Below are 25,270 nucleotides of genomic sequence, written 5' to 3'. Positions count from 1 at the left end.
CATTAGGCAAAATGTTAATAACCTTTTAGTAGCTTGAAAATATAATAGAAATTTCAACATTATTACTGTAATGCAACTAGAATCTACACTGCATTACTATTTTAATGAAAAAAAAATTAATAACATTTATTTTGCAAAAGTTTGAATTGTGCCTTTTTTCCACTAGAGTATTTTTTGAATATTTTATTTCTTATAAAAATTAAACGATAGCCTCATAGTCGTGGGTGGGCCCCCTTTGTCTCCTGGCAACCAATATTTTCAGACCCAGTCCGCCACTGGAGGGGGGGGAGGTGGCCTGGCCTGGGCTAGCTCAGTCTCTCTCATCAGATCTTGGGGGCAAAGCAGGGTTGGTTCTTGGATGGGAGACCACCAAGGAAGACTCTCCAGGGGAAGGCAATGGTCAACCATTTCTGCTTCCCGCTTCCTTTGAAAGTCCCTTGCTGGAGTTGTCATAAGTTGGCTGCGACTGCATAGCACTTATGTATGCACTTTACATACTTGGAGGATTGCTCAGGTATGCAGAAAAAATTGACTTTCTGAATTGACCAGAAGTGAATTTGTTTGTGGGGGGTGGGTGTAGAACCCACTAAAAGCCAAGCAATTCAGGATTGGACTTGTTCTGGAAGGAACTTAAATGTAGAGAGCAGTTCCCCACTGGATCACACCAGCAAACCTCCGTCTGTATTTGAAAGGGAACCACAAACTGTATTTTGCTGACAGGCAGGGAATACGGATAGGGGAAAGAGGAGGGACACGTGTACAAATGAGAGGTTCGCTCACGTGGCCCCAACCCGGGGCTTGGCGTTTCAATTGATTTGACCGGCAGAAGCGCAGGCACCATATAAAAACAGCGGTAGTTGGTCTACTAAATGGATTAAAGACCTTGTAATCCATTAAAAAGGTTTCCCTGATCGGCACGATGGCAGATTTCTTTATTACTCTTCAAATAAACACTTAGAAACCCGTGAGTGGCAGGCCCCTTCTTAAAACAGGCATTCCCCTCTTCTCCCATACAGACAGGAAAGTCTCTTTGAGGAAGGCAAGGGAAGAATGTTCTCTTTGATCTGGCCCAGTGTTTTCAAATGCAGATGCGACCAAAACCCATTAAAACTCTGGGTAATCCGCTTTGAGTCCCAGTGAGAAAGGCAGACTGTAAGTAATGGCAATAAAATAAATACAAATAAGATATGCTTAATCAAGAAAACAATGGAGGCATATAAAACATGCCTCAGTGAAAATCGGCAGCAAGTCGAATATATTATAAAACCACCTCATCCAGTAACTGAATTATTGTTTTCCAGGGCTTTTTTTGTAGCAGGAACTCCTTTGCATATTAGACCACACACACCTGATGCAGCCAATCCTCCTGGAGCTTACAGTAGATCCTCCACTAAGAGCCCTGTAAGCTCTTTCAGGATTGGCCACATCAGGGGTGTGTGGCCTAATATGCAAAGCAGTTCCTGCTACAAAAAAAGCCCTGCTGTTTTCCCCCTGAACGTCGCTAGCAAGCCACTGAAATAAGCCTCTCTTGAGAATAAGCTGCTTTTTTTTGCATGAAGCATGACCATCTTATGGAACTCACTGCCACGGGATGTAAATAGCTGCAAGCTCTGACAACCAGCAATGACTGATGGTCACTGACGGATCTGTTCTCCTCCATTAATTCCTTTCTTTTAAAGTTATGTGAGACCCTCCAGACTCAGAGGGCACGTTCACACTACACTAAATGATGCGTTTTGCAAGTGGATTTTTGCTATTATTACACAGTAATACACATTAGTGTAGCATGAACGCACCCAGAGACAGTATACCTGTCTCAGAGGCGGTATTAGCTGTACTGTTAATTGTTGCGAATAAATTTTATTTTTAAAAAAGAGAAAAAGAGAGGGAGTATTAGCTGCCGGGAAACAGGTCAAATGCTGTCAACTTCATGCCTTCCTTGTAGGCTTCCGGGGGCATACGGCTGGCCACTCTGGGAGATGGGATGCTTATCTTTGAGACGTAAGATACTGAAGCATCCCCCCTGTCACACACACCTAATTTTAAGGAATGAGCGTTTAGCATCGTTGCTGAATCAAGAACTGCCACGTCCTGATTCTGAGTGGCACACTGGAGTTGGGGGGGGGAGGGGGAGCGGAGGAAGACGGCGTAAACTTTTTGTGGAGCGTATTATAAGGTCAATTAAATGCAACCATAAAACGGACTACTGTGACGGGGCCGGTGGCTTCCTGTCTGGGATAGAGGGCAGGGGATTTCATTGTAAATCATGTACAACCACTGCATTTCCGACACTTCTCAGCGGCAGTAGGAAAGAAACACAGATGTACATACAATGAAAGAAAAAAGCTGGTTCAGGAAATTGCGCCACAATGTGCTTGAATGAAGACATGCAAAAAGTAAGGGGGGGGGTTGGAGGGGGGGGACAACAACGATGCTTACATTTACGACAAAGATGTAATTTACCCAGTGTAGAATATTTCAGCAGGGAGGAGGAATGTGGCTGTTTTGGTTTTCTTTGCTTAAACCACATGTGGGTGTTGATTATAAATGACAGTCCTTTAAAAAAAAAAAAAAAAAGCTACAGAACAGCACGTCCTCCAAGGTTTATCTCCCCAGGACCAGTGATTATCCTCAGAGAACCCTGCATACTCCTAGTAAACCACTACAGAATTACTGTGTGCTGCAGAGAATTCCAGAGGAACACCCTGGAGTCATGCTTGCTCGTAGAATCAAGCTAGAGGTGGCTCTTTCCCCCCACGAGTCGGGGCTGGGTTCCCCCGTAAGCCGTAAGCCGATTCTTGCAACTCTTACAATCAGATGGCAGCTGCTGGGTTGAGACCACAGTGTAGGGAGAGGAGAAACTTCGGTCCTCACCAGGCGTACTGTTTTCTATTTAGGGAGAACAGAGCCCAAGGGGAAAGCGGAAGCCCACCCCCACAGTCCCAATCCAAAGAGGTTTCTGCAGGGCTTGGGAACAAGCAGCTACCGACCGACTGAAAGAGTCCATGAGTCAGCTCAAAGGCAAACTCAGACCTGACTCGTGGGGAAAGGTCACGTTTGGCTCATGGATCACGGCAGTGAATTGAATCTGCTAGCAGGGCTTTTTTTGTAGCAGGAACTCCTTTGCATATTAGGCCACACCCTCTGATGTAGCCAATACTCCGGAGCTTACAGTAGGCCCTGTACTAAGAGCCCTGTACGCTCGTAGAGGACTGGCTACATCAGAGGGTGTGGCCTAATATGCAAAGGAGTTCCTGTTACAAAAAAAAAGGCCTGATTGCTAGCATATGAAGTTGACTGATGCAGCATCAGACCCATGGTCCACCTAACTCAGTAATGTCTGCTCTGAGTGCCAGCAGCTGTTCTGGGATTTCAGCTGCAGAGATATTTTTGGGGACATTCTAAGAGCAAAGCGTGTGGTCTGGGCCCAAGTCAGAGGTCCTTCCCAGACATTAAGTGTGCCTGATTCTCTGTTCTTTATATGAATCTGTGTTATTCCTAGTGCCACACAACATTCAAAAACCGGCAGGAAAACATTTTAACTTTCCAGGCATTCAGTTGCTCACCTAAGAGAAGCAGTTCTCTTACAAAGAAATTTCAAGGGGAGATAAGAAAGAGAGGCTGCTGAATTATAACAGATGATGAAGCTCAAGACAGTGCATCCACCTGGACTTAATTGAGATTTAGGTTTCCTATCTCAACTACCAATGCTGATTTCTCCTTGCCTACTTACCCTTCTCCATATCACACCTGATTCAATCACGCCTGCTATTGTCATTCTCCAGGCCCCACCTGGGGGCTGTTAGGGTTGCCAGCCTCCAGGTGGGGCCTGGGGATCTCCTGCTTTTACAACCACTCTCCAGCTGGCAGAGATCAGCTCCCCTGGAGAAAATGGTTGCTTTGAAGGGTGGACTCAATGGCATCTACCCTGCTGAGGCGCCTCCCCTTCGCAAACCCCGCCCTCTCTTGGGATACACCCTCGAAGTCGCCAGGTATTTTCCAACACCAACCTGGCAACCCTACCATCTATTATTTAACTGTTTTATTTTAGTTTAATTTAACTGTTTTTATTGTGACTTTACTGTGTATTGTGAGCCTGCTTTGGCAGGGAGGGCAGGATACAAATTGAATAAACTAACTAACTTATTGCCATTTGCCTGCTAATGGCACCTGAAATCATTCCCCTTTCCACTATACAGGACAGATTAACTCCTATTTTGTCTGTATACGAAGTGAGCAGTGACTCACGAAAGCTCCTCTGCTGCCACAAACTTTGTCAGTCTTTAAGGCGCTCCTGGACGCGGGCTCTTTTCTACTGCTAGACAGACTAACACAGCTGCCCATTGTGCTCTATCTCCACAGTAAAGACGGGCAGCTTATCAGTGACTAACATACACCAGCTGTGACTTGATGGCACTTTCATCAATACATGGCACTTTCATCAATACAAAGGAAAAAATAACAGTAAGCTCCTTGGGGCAGGGATCTATCTGGAAACTGAGATAAAGGAAGCAAAAAACCCAAGTGAATAGATGGGAGGTGGAGGAAACGATAAGCAGGGGAAGACTGTGTGTTCATTCCAACCACATGAGCTTAAAAGTTGAGGGGCAGCGCTAGAGGGTTCAGGGAGAGGTCTGAAGGCGGTGACGTTACAACGCAGTCCTGGGAGGCAATTAGAGGCATAAGGGGGCAGCAAAAGAGATTGGGCAGCAGGGTTTTTTAGGGAACAGGAGACATTTGGACAGTTGAAGGTGGAGTAGAAACTGTCACATCCAGGGGGGCATCAGGACACCCAAGAAATTGGGAAAAGGGAGGTTATGGAGGACTCTAAAGGTGATAATAATTATTAATAACGTCATATGAGAATTCGACAGAAATGCATAACCTATGTTTCTTACATACGACAAGATTCTTCCCATGGTTAAAAAAGTGGAAACAGCAATTTGTGGGATTAAGGTAGTCTTCATTGTTGTGCATTCTACTGTTTTTATTGCTGTGGTCTCTAATTTTATAATCCAGATCTACTACATTGCTGAGTGTGTGTAATGTAATGGTTTGCTGCATTGTTCTCCAACCTTGTAACCCTGCTTTATCATCTGTATTCTACTGTGTTTACTTCCACTGTTCTCTAATTTTGTTGACTTCATGAAGGTATTGCTCTTATTGCACTGTTTTTTTTTTTATCAAAATCCACCTTGAGGCTCAGAGAGAAAGATGGACTATAGCTGAACCAAGCAAATACATAAACTATAATTTTCTCTCCCACTGAATCCTTGGTTATGATGAATGTGGCTGTCTTTTACAGTTCCTGTACTACTAATTAATGTTTACGGTATTAAAAAAAAGGACCACTGAATGGGACTAACATAAAGGGTTGGAGATATTTTCGTTTAGCATAGAAATAATCAATTAAGGATGCAACACGAGAAGTGTGAAATTTTGACACTTTTTAAATAAATATTTTCAAAAACACTATTTTAATTGTACTAACTGCTATATGTGCCCTGACCGGTGACCCAGGCTAGCCTAATCTTGTCAGATCTTGGATGCTAACCAGGGTGAGACCTGGTGAGTAGTTGGATGGGAGACCACCAAGGAAGTCCAGGGTCACTCGAAGGCAAGCGATGGCAAAAGGGACCTCCTTTCCCTGCATATGTCCCAGCGAGCACTTCGGTCCGGGTCTCAAAACCTGTTGACAGTCCCAGCGTCAGAGAAGTGAGGCTCAAAACAACGAGAGCCGGGGCTTTTTCCGTTGCTGCCCCTAGCTGGTGGAATGAGTTGCCAGAGGAGGTTAGGGCCCTGTGAGAGCTTTCGCAGTTCCGCAGGGCCTGCAAGACGGCACTCTTCTGCTAGGCATTTACATGATGGTAACATCTGCAGCAACGGGACTGGCTCATTAGAACACCACAAATGGCCTCTCTTATCACGCTACGGCGATCCTGAGATCTCTGAGTACAGCTAACCACCAGAATTTAATCGCTGCCTGAAATCATGACAGTAGCACATGCAAATGTTTTAAAATTGTTTTTATGTTTTTTGTTTTTATTGTTGTTTATTTTCTCGGTCACACTTGTGTGCTTGTGTTGATCCTTGGTCTGTGAGCTGCCCTGAGCCTGCTTTTGGCGGGGAGGGCGGGATATAAATTAAAATAAAATAAAAAAATGAAAAAACAGTATCTGAACATCCCTTTGCCTTAAAAACTGTACAGGGCTGTGACTTGACATGTCATTGTTGTATATTATGCTGTTTTTATTGCTGTGTTCTCTAATTTTATAATCCAGATTTATGACATTCTTGATTGTATGTAGTGTAATGGTTTGCTGCATTGTTCTCCAACCTTGTAACCCTGCTTTATCATCTGTATTCTACTGCGGCTGTGTTACATGTACGCTTGTCTTCATCTGCTGTTTCTTCTCCTCCCCTTTTTCTTTTGGGACTTTGGGCACTTTTTTATTGTATATATTTTTAAACTGTTAATCAAAAAAGGTGAAAATGACAGTTTGGCGTCGTGGTTAAGTGTGCGGATTATCTGAGAGAACCGGGTTTGATTCCCCACTCCTCCACATGCAGCTGCTGGAATGGCCATGGGTCAGCCATAGCTCTCGTAGGAGTTGTTCTTGAAAGGGCAACTGCTGGGAGAGCTCTCTCAGCCCCACCCACCTCAGGGTGTCTGTTGTAGGAGAAGGAGATAAAGGAGATTGTAAGCCACTCTGAGACTCTGATTCAGAGAGAAAGGTGGGGTATAGATCTGCAGTTTTCTTCTTCTTCTTCTTCTTCTGTACTAGGGTACCACTAGGATGCTCAACTTCACTGTAGCATGAATTTGTGTGGACTGCAGCCTGTTTTGCCAGGCAACACCAGCATCTGACTGTTCTGCTTCTGTAGGCCTCGTGGGCCAGAATTAAGACTGACTTGCATCCAACACAGTCCGTGAAAGATTCTGCCCCGGAACATCTTCTGGGTCTTCAGCGCACCACCATGTGTTTCTGCTGATCTAGCTGCAACGATCTCAACACGGCTACCATCCGAGACAGTGCTTGCTTTGCTGATCATTTCAAAACCTGTGTTAAGCTGGGAGGGATGGTGGCTCAGTGGTAGAGCATCTGCTTGGGAAGCAGAAGGTCCCAGGTTCAATCCCCGGCATCTCCAAAAAAGGGTCCAGGCAAATAGGTGTGAAAAACCTCAGCTTGAGACCCTGGAGAGCCGCTGCCAGTCTGAGAAGACAATACTGACTTTGATGGACCAAGTGTCTGATTCAGTAGAAGGCAGCTTCATATGTTCATATGTCTTGTAATGAAGTTAGAGACCAATAGCACCTTCAAGTCCAACAAAGTTTTATTCGGAATGTGAGATTTTGTGTGCACGCACACTTCGTTAAGCAGTCAACACCGGCATCTGATTGTTGCATGCACACAAAAACACACACCCTGAATAAAACTTCGTTGGTCTTAAAGGTGCTATTGGACTTTGTAACATTGTACATTTGTATTGGACATGTGTAACTTTGTAACATTGTTTCAGACCAACACGACTACCCACCGGGATCTAAGCTGTCTTGTGTTTATAGAAGGGTTTTTTTTCTGTAAAAAGAGCTTGCTTTATTTAATTATAGTTCATTTGGAAGGGTGTTCCACCTCCCTCCACCCCCTGATCTTTTATGGTGAGTAAACACTATCATCAGAGTACTACAAAAATGAGTACATAAGAATGTTACAAAAAAAAAAAAGGATATTCATTATGACCGTGTGGCATCTTCCGTTTAGACGATCACAGGCCTGACTTAGGTAAAACGTCGCCTTGACTAACCATCAGTTTCCTGAACAGCATTGAGGGCCGAACACTCTGAATACTAATTTCAATACGTTTTCTTGTCGCCCTCCCATTCCGATTTAATTTGGAGGGCGGCAGGGGCGGGCGTTCTCCAGACTGCTGGCCACACATAAAAGGAGGCAACAACTTGCAAGAATGAGGCATTCATGTCCTTCTCTTTGGCCTTGCAGCAGTGGGGACATTGGAACAGATGCAGGCAGCTGAGAATCCGTTTGCGGTCATGGGACTGCGTTGCCAGTTTAAGATCCATGTGACTCCTCCCCTCCTAATTTACACACGCACACACTCTCGTGGGCATTTTTGTATTTGTTTGGTAATTTATACTCTGCCTTTCTTACTCAGCCCCGAGGCGGATTACGTAGTGTTAAGTCAAGTACAATCAACAGGATGAGACACCCAAGGAGCAGTGAATTAAGGTTTGGACCACAGAAATCTGAAAACGAACAGAAACCTCAAAAAGAGCTGAAACACTGTTTGAGCTTTTAAATGTGACACATTAAGTGGCGCAGAAACTACCTAGTCTGGGGCATACTTACAGCGACGGGCAGTGATAGAGCAGTATGTAAGCCAGAGTCCCTACCCTTTGCCATTTGTTCTTTCTGACCATTTATTCTCTCTCTCTTTTCAAGGTTTGGTTCATGGCGGCAGCAGCAGGGGGTTGCAGTGAGATGGCAGAACATACTTTGATTCAGTGGCAGACTGGGTCTAAAAATACTGGTTGCCAGGAGTTAAAGAACCAGGCATTACACACAGGGTCATAACTAGAGATGTGGCAAACCATCTAAACGCGCTTTGGAATTGGGCTTTTTTTGGGGGGGGAGGGGGGGGAGAAAGAGACCCGTTTGCCAAAACCCATCAAAATTCCTTGCTTTTTTCCTAAGTTTAATTTCAAACCTGGGTTGGAAAACCACCCCCTTACGTCCGCTGTCACAGAACCAGGTTTGTGGTGGCAAGAACCAGTCAGGGAGATGATCAGCCACCCCAAGGACGGGGTCAGGGCTGGAGCCAGGCTTGCTGGTGCCCTAGGCTGGGAGGGGGGGGCTGCCCCCTCCCTCCTGGGTGATTTAAATCCCCCGGGAAGAGCGGCAGGAGCAGCCACTGCCCTTCCCACACCAAAAAAAGGTAGGCGGGGCCTTTAAATCGCCTGGGAGGCTGGAGCCTGCTCCTGGGCACTATCCCAATCATGGGCAGCGCTGACAAAAGCAGCCGGGCCGGCCTCCCACTCCATTTAAAGAGCCTGCCGACCAGCTGGTTGGTGGGTCTTTCAAATCTCACTGGAAGGGCAATGACTGCTCCTCCCACCCTTCCTGTGGGATTCCCCCCCCACATTTCTTTTTCTTTTATTTGGTGAACTAAGAAATAATACAATACAAAAATAAAATAAAATAAAAAAATCACAGAAGGTGAGCAGGCAAGTCTACAGTTTCCATTTACAACTTGTCAAAGACAAAACAAAGGCAAAGAATGAACTTTGGTTAGTCTTCGTTAAAAGTATAGCATCGGATTACATGACGGATTTTTAGGGGTTATGTTTAGTGTTGCCAGATATTCTACTACAGGGAACCAAACCGGTACAAATTGTTTCTCATATTTATCTACAGCAGGAAAAAACCACTGAGTTGGAAATTTTAGCCATTATAAAACGCTCCCGCAAACGTTGCCAATCAACAATCTTCGGTTTATAATGCAATATCCATTTGGAAGCAATAGTGGTACGTGCCACTGATACTAAGATGTGTATCCTTATATTGTCAACCAAGTTATTATCTGGGGGAGACCATTTGCTTAATAATAAAATTTTGGGGTCTAATGGAAATTCCTGTGGGATTTGAATCACTGGCAGGGGCGGCCTTCAAGCTGAGGGGCTCGGTGGGTGGGACCTTTCCCGGGCACAGGAAGGGCAGCGGCTGCTCACTGGGCAACCTCCCACACCATTTAGGGAGGGAGGGGGCAGCCCCCACCCTCCCAGGGGGTGCCCAATTCAGCGCACCCCCAGTGCTACATCCTAGGCGACCACCTAAAGTTGCCTAATGGGCACACCAGCCCTGGACGCAGTGGGATGCAAATCCCCCATTCCCAGCTGGGTTGTACATTGTTGGGTTGTGTCGGAAATGTTGCACCCTGGCAAATGTAGTTCTCAGTCTGACTGCCATTTTGACCCCAGGAACTTTGGGGAGTCTGTTTCCCAGGGACCAAGTACTGCGCTTCCTGAGTGAGGACTGCATTTTGGGTGATGTTGCTGAGCGAAAGCGACTGCCAGTGGCAAACAAAATTATTTACCTTGCAAAGAAGTACTGGGTGGAGCTTTGTGCCTGGGTGGTTTTGTGAAAGAGAAGGAAAACACATGGAGAAATGGGTGGTGTTTGGATCGAAGGAAGGAAGTGCATCTTGGAAGGAAGTGTAATTACCTGGATGTGCATCTTGATTATTGCTTTTCCAATCAGGGTGGCACCAAAGAATGTCCAGAAGGGTACCAGGAAGTGTCCACATGTTATCCCCGCCAGATCAAAGAGAGGGTTTGGAATCTGGGAAGAGAAGAGATGCAGGATTCAGCACTGTGGTTAATCCGGTAGTAAATCCTTTGAAAAACATATACATGAAGTCTCTTTTCTTAAAATTTTGTCATATACCCAAGAATGGAGTATTTCAGCACATAAATTAGGGGGAAAAAACTGTGAGGTTTCAACCAGACAATGTCTCAGACAAACAACAGATCCTGCCCAATTCTCTCTTCTTATCCCCAGATTAGAAACAGCAAACAGACGTCTTCCATGTGAAATGCAGAAAAACCACAGTCAGCCATTTTAAAGCAATATATCAAACATTCTCCCCCAACAAGTGTTTTGGCTCAATGACTCAGCTGCTCAGACTGTTCTCTTGTAAACTGTGTGAAACAAAGGAGGGGAAAATATCCATCCATCCATCCATCCATCCATCCATCCATCCATCCATCCATCCATCCATCCATCCTTGCTGTTCTTTCACCTTTTAGGAGCCCAAGCCCTGTTGTTGAAAATGGGAGGGTTTTATTGTTAGCTTCTTTGCCATCTCTTTCTTACATTTTTATTCAAGGAACACACAGGTGGCATACATGATTCTCCCCAATTCATTTTATCCTTCTAAAACTCCTGCGAGGTGGACTGGGCTGGGCTGGGCCTATGTGCCTGGTTCACTCCAAGAGGATTCCTTTGTCACACTTCTCTCATTTTCCCTGTGGACTCTTCACATCATCGGCACCTACTTCTCAGATTTCTCCCATTGCTCAAATTTATATCAGTGATAGGAAACTAGATAACAAGTGCATTTTCGCATCATAGCAATTGTACCCAAAATGACCATTAACAATTAAAATGCCTTTACAAATTTCTTGAACAGTTGACATGCTTTTAGGAAAAAAATTGTCATGTATCTTTTCTTGAGAGCATAAACTCTGTCAATTTTACCATTTCAACTAGATTCCAGATTTCAACCTGCCAGTTTCTAATAGTTGGTGGATCTGACACCAGTTCTGCGCTAATACCTTAGTAGCAGTCAATAAATTGGCCACCAATTCAAAAAATATGAGTGAGATTCGGGTCCAGTAGCATCTCTCAAAGAACAAGACTTCCAGGCAGGACCATAGCCAGAAAATTCCGGTTGGGGGGGCCACGGAAAAAAGTTTTGGATGGAGGGCCTCTCCTCTGGCGCCTCCCACTCTCCCTGCTGCCACTTTTCTCCCATGGCTCTGGCAGCCCCCCTCCGTGCAGCACCTCCCCCTCCCTCTCACCCACGGGGAAAAACTGTAAAGAGCAGGTTCCGGGGGCTCTTGCAAGGTGCCCCCTCCGCCGACCACATGATCGGTTGGAAAAACAGCTACTTAACTCAGCGGTTCCTACGTCAGCTTTCCTGCGTGATCGGCAAATTCAGCGCTGGCCGCCCCAACGCTGAACTTGCTGATGGCGCTAGAAAGCCGGCGTAGATACTGCCGACTTCAGAGCTGCTTTTCCTGCCGATCATGTGATCGGCGGAGGGGCACCTTGCAAGAGCCCCCCGGAGCCCACTCCTTACACTTTCTCCCCGTGGCTGAGAGGAAGGGAGGGAGGGGGAGGTGCTGCACGGAGGGAAGCCGCCAGAGCCATGGGGAGAAAAGTGGCGGCGGAGAAAGCATGGGCTGGGGAAAGGAGGGGCCATAAGGGTCCGAGGGGGGTTGGACAGGGGGGCGTGCCCCCTGCTCTCCCCCGTGGCTACGAGCCTGCTTCCAGGGTACAGGCTTTGGAGCGTCAAGGCTGCCTTTGTCTTTCTACTCTTTTAAGGTGCTGGTGGACTACTCCAATCTCCTAGAGCAGGGGTGGCCAAACTTGCTTAGTGTAAGAGCCACATAGAATAAATGTCAGATGTCTGAGAGCCACAAGACATGAACATTAGATGTTTGAGAGCCACAAGACAGGAAGGCAGGCAGGCAAATAGATGGGGGAGGGAGGAAGAGGTGGAAAGAAAGCAACTTTAACTTTAAACGCATTCTCTAAGGCGCCAGCTGGCCTGGTTTGAAGAAGTGATTTAAAGAAAGGAATGCCTCGTCCAAGCTAGCCAATCGGATGGTGGCGGCTTCGAGAGTCACACAGTATGTGTAAAAGAGCCACATGTGGCTCCTGAGCTGGTTTGGCCACCCCTGTTCTAGACCAACACAGCTACCCAAATGGAAATATGTCGGTGACATTGATCTGAGCAGCTTAACTAATGGCTGAATAAATAAAGATGCACCCACATAATAAGGTTTCCCCAAATATATTCATCTGAAACTGTCTATTTATCCCATTGGGGCAGATTAACAGGCACTCTGTGTGCTGTGAATATCTTTGCCTCCATTCCTACTTAAGAGTCAACCCAATCCCCCACAACACTATGGCCCTAAACCAAATCTGAGTGCCTTGCATGGCGACTATTTAGAAAGGAAAAACTGATTGGAAGCTCTGAAGCTGCAGTAGCCAAACTGTGGCTTGGGAGCTACATGTGGCTCCTTTGGCACATATTGTGTGGCTCTCCAAGCCAAGCCAGCTGGCAGCTTGGAGAATACACTGAAAGTTAAAGTTGCTTTCTTTCCACCTCCCTCCCCACAAAATCAATCAATCAATCAATCATCTATCTATCCATCCTTCCAGCTCTCAGACGTCTTATATTCATGTATTCTGGCTCTCAGACATCTGACGTTTATTCTATGTGGCTCTTGCAGCAAGCAAGTTTGGCCACCCCTGCTCTGAAGCCTCTTCCTTTAACTGGCCCAGAAGAGCCTTTGGGTTTACTGCTACAGGACCTTACCAAGCTGAGCTTAAGTCCTCGATAGCTTTTCTTGTTCCTATCTGAACAAGAGCCATGAAATCCTATTACTGTCCGGGCAGGGACACGAGAGCCCGGAGCTCCTTAGAGGAAGGGTGGGACAAGTACGATTCAGACTGTCGAACAGCCAGCCCCAGGCAAACTGCCCATGATAAAATATGACCTGCCACATCTACGTGCAGGTTGTTTAAAACTGTGTTACGAGCACACAGTGTTCAGCTCTTTATCCCTAATCCCAGACTCAGTCCAGATCAACGTGTTTCCCTGTCAGTTAGACGAAGACTGGGCCATTCAGTGTTGCAAAAGCACCTACCCTCTTCTAGGAGGGAGGGGCAGGCACGGAGAGCATCCCCAACAAAACCTCCTGCCATCTTGGGGGCGGGGGGGGGGAGAGGAGGATTCTGCGGGACTGGCCACACAAACTGCCCATAAAAAATGCAGGTGGCTGTAAGCGACCATCGCAAAGGAAACCGGTTAAAGCAAAGACACTGGTAAGAGGGTAAAGACACTTCTGCAGCCCTATAAAAATATCCAATTCTGCCAAACCCCCTCCTCGGGTTGCCAGTTCTGGGTAAGGATATATCTGGAGATTTTGGGGGTGGAGGGTGGGGCTTGAGAGGGAAGGGACTTCAATGTGGTATGATGCCATAGAGTCTAACCTCCGGAACAGCTATTTTCTCCAGCAGAACTGATCTCTGTTGCCTGGATATCAATCTGGCGGGAAATTTCCAGCCACCGCTTGGAGGTTGGCAACTTTAACCGCTCCTGTGTTTATTTGTATAGTTCAGGAAACAGCACTGATGCAGTGGGGGAGGGCAGAGAAGAGGGCAGTGAATCCACCGCTACTACAAGCAAAACCCAGAGGATGTCCTGATGCACAGTGGTCGGAGAGGAGCAGAGTGTTCTGTAGATTAAACTTCAGATGTTGTAATATACGGGGAAGTGGGGGGGGGGGGGAAGAAGACAGATTGGGGGATATGTTGGAAGCTGAGATTCCTTTTTCAAACACTCGCTCAGTCCAAAATTCCACAACCTGGAAAGCAGACATTCTGCCTCCTTTGCAAACAGGATGTATAATTTACAGAAAAAGCTTTGCCCCCATTACCCGGTTTGCAGAGCAGGCCTTACAGCGTCGACGGTTACATGGTGGCCTGGGAACCATCCTCAGTGCTGGAGCATCTTTACCTGGTCCCTAGCAGCCCTACCAAACTTTTAAGTGAAGAACTGGTAAAAGGAAGGAACTGAAATAATGAACTGCTAGTGCATTGCTATTTCATGCTGACTGGAGAAAGGAAAGGTCTGCTGTAGATGTGTCCACTGCGGCGGGGTGGTGAGATCTATCCAGTAGACCTTTTGTGCCCTTCCTCCACCGAACTGGGGATCTTAGAATACCTGAGTGAACAAGAAGCCCCTTCCACAAGACCCCAACTTTGTTACAAAGCTGAACTGCGTGCATCAGAAGAGTATCGTGCCCTCTAGCAATTCAAAAGCTGGCCGCCCCTTTGCGGCCTCAGAGCCAGGAGTACTGAAGATGGACAGCTCTCTGATGCTTAATGAGTAGAAAAGAAAAGCGCATATAACAACAATAGTTCTTCTCTCACACTGGAGACTGCAAAGGTTTGGGGTTTGCTTTACGTGCACCTGGGTAGCACCTATTTTTATAGGGTCCAGGGCAAATCATAACTTTCAACCACAGGGCTGAACTTCCTCAAGCATTCACATAATGCAAAGCGACACCCAACCTTCGCTCTTGTGGATGGTTGCCTCTTGTGAAAAAAGAACAGCAATGCTACTACTCGGCATTAGATAGCGCTTACAGCGTTCAAAGTGCTTCACAGACATTAACTGATCATAATCCTTCCAACCAGGGCTGGTTTTTTCTTTTGAGCCAGAATAAACAGGAACGCAGTCCCAGCTGGTCTGATGACAGGGGTGTGGCCTAATATGCAAATGAGTTCCTGCTGGGCTCTCTCTACAAAAAGCCCTGTGCAAAACAGTGGCAGCATCAAGGGGCGTGGCCTAATAAGCAAATGAGTTCATGCTGGGCTTAAAAAAAAAACTGTGTGAGACAACGGCAACATCAGGGGGTGTGGCCTAATATACAAATGATTTCCTGCTGGGCTCTTTTTCTACAAAAAACCCCGCGTGAAACAATGGCGCCATTGAGGTGTGTGGCCTAAAATGCAAATGAGTTCCCACTAGGCTTTTCCACAAAAAGCCCCGCGTGAAACAATGGCGACATCAGGGGATGTGGCCTAATATGCAAATGAGTTCCTGTCGGCCTTTTTAAAAAGTCCCACGTGAAACAATGGCGACATCGGGGGGGGGGGGGTGTCCTAATATGCAAATGAGTCCCTGCAGGGCTTTTTCTACACTAAAAGCCCTGCTTACAACAGAGAGGTTAGTATAAGCATCTTCCCATGCTGCAGTCAGGAGGACTTATCACGGGTCACTTGGTGAGTTAGTGGCAAGGGTGAGATGTGACCCATGGCCCCAAACAATCCCCTTGGCTTCTCTGCCACACTGTCTAGCAGAGCTATGTGTTCCTCTGGACCCAGTTCAGGTTGCTGCGCTTTTCTTACGGGAGGAGGTTAGTGTCTTTTTACGTTATGTAAACAACCGAGGAAAGCCGATCTTGTCAGTGTTCGGTTTTATTTTCCCTACGCTGCAAAGACATCGGCTTAACATAAAGCAGAGTCTGGCATCCTTCCCTCACAGACTCCCGGCCGTTTAGTTTCATGCCTCTGTCAGCACCCTTCTGTGCAAACGATGTGCTTCGGAAAGGAAGGAACCCAGGCTGTTTTAATTCCCGTATTTGAAGGAAGCGGCTTCTGACACAGCAAGATGCAAGGGGGTTGTAGGTCACACATTCAAACGCGCAAAAAAAAAAAAAATGTCTGCTCCCAAAGCAGGCACTGACAAAGCAAGTTTATTTAAGCATTAATAAGCACCAAGGTGTGTGTGTGTGTGTGCAGAGGGTGGGGCTGGGCCAGGCCAGAGACCTTTCCAGACCGTCTCTCCCCCCAGATTTCCAGTTATCCGTCAGCTCAAGTCGGATTATTCAGAGATGCCTCATGAGAGAGTGACTGTGAGGAGGTGAGTCAGATCCAGGGAACCACATGCCAGCGGAGGCTTAGTTAAATTGAGCAACTGAGAAGAGTTAGACAAAGCAAAGCCACACTGGCAACACTTTGCTCGGGGGTGGGGGGGGTGGGGGGAGGATGCGGAAGGAGCAGAGAAGGGCTTGGTCGGCTAGAGGACCGAGAGAAAGTGGAAGGCAACAGAGTGCCCACTCAGAAGCTGTCTGCATCAGACGCTGATAAGTTGACCATGGGCTGACGTCATGCGAATGTAAAAGGGAACAGAAGAAGGAAACAGGGGCCCTGATGTTTCATCATAAGAATTTAAGAGAAGTAGAAAGCAACTAGTGGAGTGGCACAGGGATACTCATGTCTCAGAGACAATCCAGAGCCAGTATAGTGTAGCAGTTACAGTACTGGACTAGGAGCTGGGAGACTCAGGTTCGAATCCCCATGCGTGCCCTGGAAGCTTGCTGAGTAACACCTTAGGCTGAGTCACACATTCTCATAGGGTTGTTGTGAGGATAAAAATGGAGGAGAATGAGGCAAGTCGCTTTGCGGTCCCATTGGGGAGAAAAGCAGGCAGGGCATAAATGAAGAAGAAGACTGCAGATTTATACCCTGCCCTTCTCTCTGAATCAGAGACTCAGAGCGGCTTACAATCTCCTATATCTTCTCCCCCCACAACAGACACCCTGTGAGGTGGGTGGGGCTGAGAGGGCTCTCACAGCAGCCGCCCTTTCAAGGACAACCTCTGCCAGAGCTACGGCTGACCCAAGGCCATGCTAGCAGGTGCAAGTGGAGGAATGGGGAATCAAACCCGGTTCTCCCAGATAAAAGAGCTATGGCTAACCCAAGGCCATTCCAGCAGCTGCAAGTGGAGGAGTGGGGAATCAAACCCGGTTCTCCCAGATAAGAGTCCGCACACTTAACCACTCTAGCAAGAAAATAGACAGTTCCTGGAATCAGAAGGCCAGAAGTTCCCTTCTGGATCAGGCCAGTGGTTCACCAAGCTGAGCATCCTGTTTCACGTAGTGGCCAACAAACGGGACACGGAGACCGAGGCTTTCCCCAGGTGTTGCCATCCAGCGCTTGTATGCAGAGGAGAAAGGCATTGGAGGGGGGGGGGCTCTGGAGAGTGCTGCCGGTCAGAGTGGATAGCACTCTCATCCAGACGATCCGGTGGTCTGAAGGTGGCATCATGCCCTCAGATGACAGAAGGCAATTCCCAGAGCACTAAGTAGATGTCGTAGGTTATAGCTGGTTTACAGTAGGTATGGCCAAACTTGCTCAACATGAGCCACATTGAATAAACGTCAGATGTTTGAGAGCCGCAAGCGAAGGAAGGGAGGGAGAGAGGGAGACAATAGTTGGGGAGGGAAGAGGGAGAGGTGAAAAGAAAGCAACTTTATTCTCCAAGCTGCTGCCTGGCTAGGCTTGGAGAAGTGATTTAGAGACAAATGCTTTCCCCAAGCCACCTGATGGGGTAGGGTGGGGGCTTCGAGAGCCACACAAAATGTGTGAAAGAGCAACATGGGGCTCTCAAGCCACAGTTTGGCCACTCCTGAGTTTAGAGTGTCCAGCTGAGATCTGGGAATCCCAGATTGATTGATTGGAATCCCAGGTTCAAAATCCTACTCCAGTATGAACTTCGCTGAATAACTTTGGGTCCAGCACCCTCACTGTTTTGGCAGGGGTTGTGTGGGGATGACAGAAGTACAAAAAGCCAGTTTGTTAACTGTGAGCACCCTCCAGGAACAGCACAATGAAAAAAACACAACGTTTTGCAACCCAACGATGATTTGCAGATTGCTGAGGATTAATCCAGACACCAGCAAGCTACGCAATGTCTAGCATCCCCAGAGTCTCTTGACCAGCTCATCCAGAGCCTGGAAAATGTCGGGGTGGGGCTAGTTCTCAGGGTGGCTTCAAATTCGTGTGCCAAATGCTCAGTCCTTAAGCACCTGATGAGTCGTAGCAGAATGTGTAAACTGACTCATCTTTAGAAGCATCCCAGGCTGGGGCGATAGGAAGAAATTCTGCCTTTGATATTTCACATGCAGTGAGTCACAGGACGGTGCAGGTATGAAAGCCGAACTTCAAAGGCCCTTTTCAAACAACCCAGTGGACACGACCCTTCCTTTGCCCTGGATGAGGACACCAATGAGCTGAGAGTCCCACAGTGGAGGAGTGCACTAGAGATGGACATGAACCGGGGAAATGGAGGTTCGTCCCAGTTCATGGGGTCCTATGAACCAGGATGAAACTCCCCCTGTTCATGAACTGGTTTGGTTCATGAGGTTCGTGGATCCTTCCTCACTCCTTTATGCTGGTGGTGGCTCCCCAAGGCCAGCAGAATATATGGGATATTGGGGGGGGGAGGGAATCTTGCAAAAGCCATTTAAAGGGAATGCTTGGAAGTGTGGTAGGGGAAGCGAAAGGGATTGCTGAAATCGCTACCAACTGCAAAGGCATTTAAATGCCTTCTCAGTTCACTTTGAGAGTCATGTCATGGTGCCACAGCTTCCAAAAACCATTTAAAGGAATCCCAGGGGTTTTGCAATCCGCTTGGAGAAGACATTTAAAGAGACGGCAATCTCTTTAAATGCCTCCTCCAAGCCTCACCAGCAGATCTGCCAGCGCGACCTGGTGCCAGCAGGTCTGCCAGCGCGAACCCCCCTAGGTTTATATGCCTCATGAGGGCAGGATGGCTTGAACCATCTCCTTAGAAAGCTTGAGAGTCATGGAGTAAAAGGACAGGTCCTCTTGTGGATCAAAAACTGGCTGAGTAATAGGAAGCAGAGAGTGAGTATAAATGGGCAGTCTTCGCAGTGGAGGACGGTAAGCAGTGGGGTGCCGCAGGGCTCGGTACTGGGTCCCATCCTCTTTAACTTGTTCATAAATGATTTAGAGTTGGGAGTGAGCAGTGAAGTGGCCAAATTTGCGGATGACACTAAATTGTTCAGGGTGGTGAGAACCAGAGAGGATTGTGAGGAACTCCAAAGGGATCTGTTGAGGCTGGGTGAGTGGGCGTCAACGTGGCAGATGCGGTTCAATGTGGCCAAGTGCAAAGTAATGCACATTGGGGCCAAGAATCCCAGCTACAAATACAAGTTGATGGGGTGTGAACTGGCAGAGACAGACCAAGAGAGAGATCTTGGGGTCATGGTAGATAATTCACTGAAAATGTCAAGACAGTGTGCGTTTGCAATAAAAAAGGCCAACGCCATGCTGGGAATTATTAGGAAGGGAATTGAAAACAAATCAGCCAGTATCATAATGCCTCTGTATAAATCGATGGTGCGGTCTCATTTGGAGTACTGTGTGCAGTTCTGGTCACCGCACCTCAAAAAGGATATTATAGCATTGGAGAAAGTTCAGAAAAGGGCAACTAAAATGATTAAAGGGCTGTCACACCTTCCCTATGAAGAAAGGTTGAAACGCTTAGGGCTCTTTAGCTTGGAGAAACGTCGACTGAGGGGTGACATGATAGAAGTTTACAAGATAATGCATGGGATGGAGAAAGTAGAGAAAGAAGTACTTTTCTCCCTTTCTCACAATACAAGAACTCGTGGGCATTCGATGAAATTGCTGAGCAGACAGGTTAAAACGGATAAAAGGAAGTACTTCTTCACCCAAAGGGTGATTAACATGTGGAATTCACTGCCACAGGAGGTGGTGGCGTCCACAAGCATAGCCACCTTCAAGAAGGGGTTAGATAAAAATATGGAGCAGAGGTCCATCAGTGGATATTAGCCACAGTGTGTGTGTGTGTATATATATATATATATATATATATATTTGGCCGCTGTGTGACACAGAATGTTGGACTGGATGGGCCATTGGCCTGATCTAACATGGCTTCTCTTATGTTCTTATGTTCTTATGTTAACCAAGGTTTGCGAACCACAGACCTTGCCTGGTTTGTGACGAACTTTGGTTTGTAATTTGGTTCGTGCCCATCCCTAGTGTGTGCCCACATGGACCTCCCTCAGTCGCAGCAGCTCTGCCTCTGTTTTCTTTAGGGCCCCACAGCTCCCCACCACAGTCACACAGACCTTGCACTGAAATAACCAGTTAGAGGGTAGGAGTCAGATATCTGCTAGGATCCCAAGATGGGTCCAGGGCTTGCTACTCTCAATGCCACTCTGTATGAGGTTAAAAGCCTCCTTTGAGGCACCTTACTAAGAGGCACCCCGCCCCCCACATGCACCCACCCACTCAATCCTGCAGCTGGTGCTGCTTTAGACTCTGGGATAAGGACCCAAGACTGCTCTTTTCATTAACGGTTTGGTTAACTTCATTGATGTTTCACCACCCTCCTCCTTCACCTTGTATTTTTATTATTTTGTATTTGTGGTTGTCTGGGTGTTGCTCGATTTCCTGGAAGCTGCTTCGGGTAGTTTTTACAGCCAACAAATAAAAGCTGATCAATTAATTAACTCTTGAGTTATTTTCATGCTGGAGGGAACTTACTGAAGCGCAGGCCAGGATGCCGAAAAACCCAACTTTCTGCACGAGGTTCTGGACCGCCAGCTTAGCACGGGAGGCGAAGTCCTGCAAAGAAGGAAAACAGCTAGATCAGTGACAAAGGAGGAAACCAGCTGGGTGTCGCTGACCACCCTTCTCCTTCCCCGCTCCACGTTATGCCAGCAAGTTTAATTACAACGCCCCCCCAAAAAAATCCCACACACACTCAGACAGAGTTGATACACTGGTGAACCAGACATCCGGCATGCTGAATCAAGTTGAAATTGTGAACATTCACAGATGCTGATTTGCATCGGACCCGTTCCAAGTGTCGTGACACAGGTACCGCTCATCACTCAAGAAAAATGTCCGCTCCCAGCATTTCCCCCCTCTCCACGCCCTGGCACATGAAAGCTAATTACTTGCAATTAGCCCCTGGCAAAAGGTCTGAACGTATTTTTGCAAAGAGAGGGTTAGGAGACAGAGTTCCCGAGAAGCCCTTCCCTCCATTCGCCCTTTTACCGCTGTGATCAACGAAATTCTACAAAAATGCTAGTGGATCTCGTCTGCGGCTCAGCTGTACGTTACGCAGGTGGCAGGCATAAGGTGCTGGCGAAAAGTGTTATGAAGCTGTAGTTGACTTATGGCAACCCCAAAAGGTTTTCAAGGCAAGAGACGTTCAGTGGTGGTTTGGCCATTGCCTGCCTTGGTTTTCTCCCATCCGAGTACTAACCAGGGTCAACCTTGCTTAACTTCCAAGATTTGGCAAGATTGGGCCAGCCTGGGCTGATGTGTAAGGTACAAAGCTCCACTCCCAGGCATCTCCAGCTAAAGGGATTTCAAGCAGTGGAAGATCAGCAGTTTTTTGGGGGTGGGGACGGGCTGGCTCTGTCAGTCAGAAGAAACAGTAGTGGGCTAGATCATTTCCCAGACATTCTACATTCAACACACCAACACTACAACCACTGAATCAGAGGACGGGCCATTCGTCTACTGTCCCTCATCATGGCCAGCCCGGAACCTTGAGGAAGCCACGAGAAAGGCACGAGGGCCACAGACTTCTCCCATGCTCCACAGTACACTAAGTATACTATCTCTGCACATGAGCAGTGACAGCCACTGATATATCTACCATCCACGAATGCATCTAGTCTGCATCTAAGGACCATTATTCCACAAAGATGCTTCCAAAGGAGGGCGTGCACGCTATAGGTGATTCTGAGGCACATTTATTGCTCACGCTTGGATTTGTGCAGGCCACTAGCAAGACCTAGCGGACTTTATGCTTTGTGGAGAGCCAAAGGATAGGCCGAAAACATAACTCTCAATACACAGGCTGCAACTCACATAATCACCAGGGGAAAACAGACAACACACACACACAAATTCTGCCATTTTCCTGGCCTCCGCAATGACCAAGATCTCCTGGTTCTCTCCCAAGGCATCGCAGGGTTTCTCAGAACACAGCTTGAAAGCTATCAAGACAGCTCCTTCAACTGGTGGATCATGTGGGTTGCCCCCGGATTTGAAGGGATCACAACCGATTGTTTTAAAAACAGATGGTAGTAGGAGAAAGGGCACGGAGACATAGTTCCCAGTAAATCAACATTACAGATTGAGATTAAATGAATGTATACCCAGCCTAGAAAAGGCTGAGGGGACTGAACTAAACAGACCACTCTGTTCTTGGGCAGCTCATCATGTTTAGCTGTGGGTCTGTTGTTTCAGAGAAGAACTCCGAAAAATCCCATACATTTCAACGAACACTGGTCCAAAAAACCAGAGGAAGGAGAAATCTGGATTAGAAATCCTGACGTATTACCCTAGTATAGTCTCATTTCTAAATTTAAAGAAGTGCCATGCACATTTGAATATAGATTCAAATTGCATAGTTAATTTGCTTGTTTTTAAGGAGAAAATGTATATGTTACTTTTCCAGGTACTTGCTTGAGACAGTACAATAAAATCATACCATATAGGATTCTGTTCTTTTGCAATATTAGATTTCAAATTGTTTAGGGATTGTCAGCTGTTTGACGAGTACATCAGATGACTCGTCCATCTTGTTCAGTACCGTCTGCTTTGACTGGCAACACATGTCAAAGTTTACCACCAGGATATTCACCAAGCTGGTATTAGAGATTCTCTCAACAGACTAGAACTCTCAGGGACTGAACCTGGGGCCTTCTGCACGCAAACTATGTGTTCTGACGCAGAACATTTATCAGGAAACTGTAAAGGAGACAAGGCAAGAGGACAGGGCTATGTATATAAGTTAATTTTATGTAAAGTGGGCTGGAATTTGTTGCTAGTGAAGAAGCTGCAAGTTCTCCAGATCCTAAACATCCAGTAGAAGCCATCCACGTTGGCGTTTCCCCCCTTCTTTGACCATGAGGATCAGAAACTTGTTCTCTTTGATAAGATTAAAAGAATTTCTGGGTTCTAAGAGGGAAAGTGGCAAATCTTCAGGGAGGAACACTTCTGTATTCTGAGTTCCGCAGAAGGGTCAAATTCAGATTGCTAGGTAATTATTTACACTGAATCTCTCGTGTCAGAATGAAACAAGTTCCATACAATTTAATAAATAAGTCACAGATTTATAGCCCTAGCCCTCCTCACAAGGGCTGGTATCAATTTATAACAGAGTGTTATTGCAAAGAACGTTACAATAAAAGCTTTTATGACAAAAATATAGCTTGCATAATACAAAATAAATCCATAACGTACACACACACACACACACACACACAGAGAAAGAGAGAGCAAGAAACGTGGTACAAAAAGGAACCATTAATCCTGAACAGAACATTTTTACATCACCTCTGGAAGACTGTCAGAGTGATGTATTACGTATTTACATCCCAACGAAGTGGGCGCCTTGGGGAAGCAAAAGCCCAAGAACTAGATACGAACAATTAAATACTTATTTTATTACACTCGAACAGTAATTTATACATTTCTAAACGTATAAACAGTAATTATAGTCTCTACCGACAAAATGGGGGGGGGGGGAAGAGTTCCACTAAGAGGAGCAATCTGCTTTGCTGTGATGGAGTCAACTTTAATTTCTGGACGGTGGAGAGCTGGTCTGGTGGGCTTTCTTGGGGAGGGATTTCTAATGAGGGGGGGGGCACTAGTAAGATCACCCTGCATCTTGCCACTCAGACCTCGAGACAAAAAGGGGATTCAGGACACGGCTTCTTCTGAAGCTACCACTGTACAGGCAGGCTGATCCAGGATGAAATCCTCTCTTGGGTAACCTAGGCCTGCTCTGAACTGTGCCCATAAATGAAATGGAGGCCATCTTTGTCACCTCAGCATTGAGGAAGTGTACTCCTTCTGGCTCCTCTTAAACAGGTGGCCACCATTTTGAACAGACTGCAGTCTTGGAAGACAAACTCTCCGTGTTACAAAAATATTTTGTGTATTGAATTGTTCAAACTGAATTATTATTATGTCGCGTGTTGCAATCACTTAACACTAATTACAAACGGTTTTTTTACACAAAGAGCTGTAACAATGCTATGTGAGCATATAAACATATGCTTTTTGCGTAAAAAAACCCCTTTGTAATTAGTGTTAAGCGATTGCAACACTGGTGACACTACAAATATTGTTGTATAAAGGTATGAAGGTGTTTATTCTTCTTAAATTGTGAATAATTCAATACACAAAATATTTTTGTAACACGGAGAGTTTATTTGTTATCCTGGATTAGATACTCCTATGGTTCCAGTATTTGTGGTTACCGTCTTGGAAAGGCAGCTCCAAATAAAACATGCTGCAGCAGTCCAGCCTGGAGGTTATCCAGGTAATTTACCTGCGCAAGAGTGATGGTCAGACCTTTGGATTACAGCTGCCACTTCGGCATCCAGAAGCAATACTTCATCCCAATAGTATCTCCAGGATGCAAACCTGATCCTCCTTCAAGGGGAATGTGAACCTCAAAACAGGAGAGAACTCCAGAGCTCGGAAGCAGCCGCCTTGGTGTTCCAAATTATAGGTATAAGAATCCAGACTCAAACAGTGGGGATTCTGTTGATCTAAAAGATGCACTAGGACTACAGTCATAACTGTAGTAAAACCAGGATGCAACCTAAAACATGGGCCCTGTTTTACATATATCCAACAATTATTTTTAAATGTATAGCCACCCTTCCTTGTTCTCCACTTTTCTTCTTCCATCTCCAATAGATGGCTGGACTGCTACTTCACCAACCTGTGGTTGCTCAGGCTGTGACCCACTGGGGTGTTGTGACATCCCCCCCCACAAAAAAAAATATTCCCCCCAAATTGAATTAGAGGAGGTAAATTCAGAAGTCAGAAAGTTGCCTTGACACAGTTGCTATCGGTGTTTCTATTGACCTTCATATTTTGATACCTTCGTGACAACAACCTGAAGCATATACAATCAGAGTTCTGAATTCCTCACAGACATCTCCAAAACAAACTCTCAATAAATCCTATATCACTGAAATGAACAGGTTAGCCATCTGATGTGCTTTTGCTGAAATTTTCAAACACGGTTACTTTAAAGTGTAGAGTCATTTTAGCAAATGATGCTGTAGAAGCTATTA

At 46.4% G+C, this 25,270-nt stretch overlaps 1 protein-coding gene across 2 annotated transcripts in view; it reads right to left on the bottom strand.

Annotated features, from left to right (window-relative positions):
- VMP1 (vacuole membrane protein 1) overlaps positions 1-25,270 on the bottom strand; it is a 189,134-nt gene that overhangs the window by 41,483 nt on the left and 122,381 nt on the right. For both annotated transcript variants that reach the window (XM_060259219.1, XM_060259220.1), the window contains exons 8-9: positions 20,700-20,780; positions 10,239-10,355 (exon numbers count right to left, since the gene is read on the bottom strand). In XM_060259219.1, coding sequence (XP_060115202.1) covers positions 10,239-10,355; positions 20,700-20,780 — 198 coding nt within the window. The remainder of the gene's footprint in view (positions 1-10,238; positions 10,356-20,699; positions 20,781-25,270) is intronic.

This window comes from Heteronotia binoei, chromosome 18 (genome assembly GCF_032191835.1).
Source record: "Heteronotia binoei isolate CCM8104 ecotype False Entrance Well chromosome 18, APGP_CSIRO_Hbin_v1, whole genome shotgun sequence".
Taxonomy (NCBI): Eukaryota; Metazoa; Chordata; class Lepidosauria; order Squamata; family Gekkonidae; genus Heteronotia; species Heteronotia binoei.
This window is presented reverse-complemented; position numbering and strand designations above follow the sequence as displayed.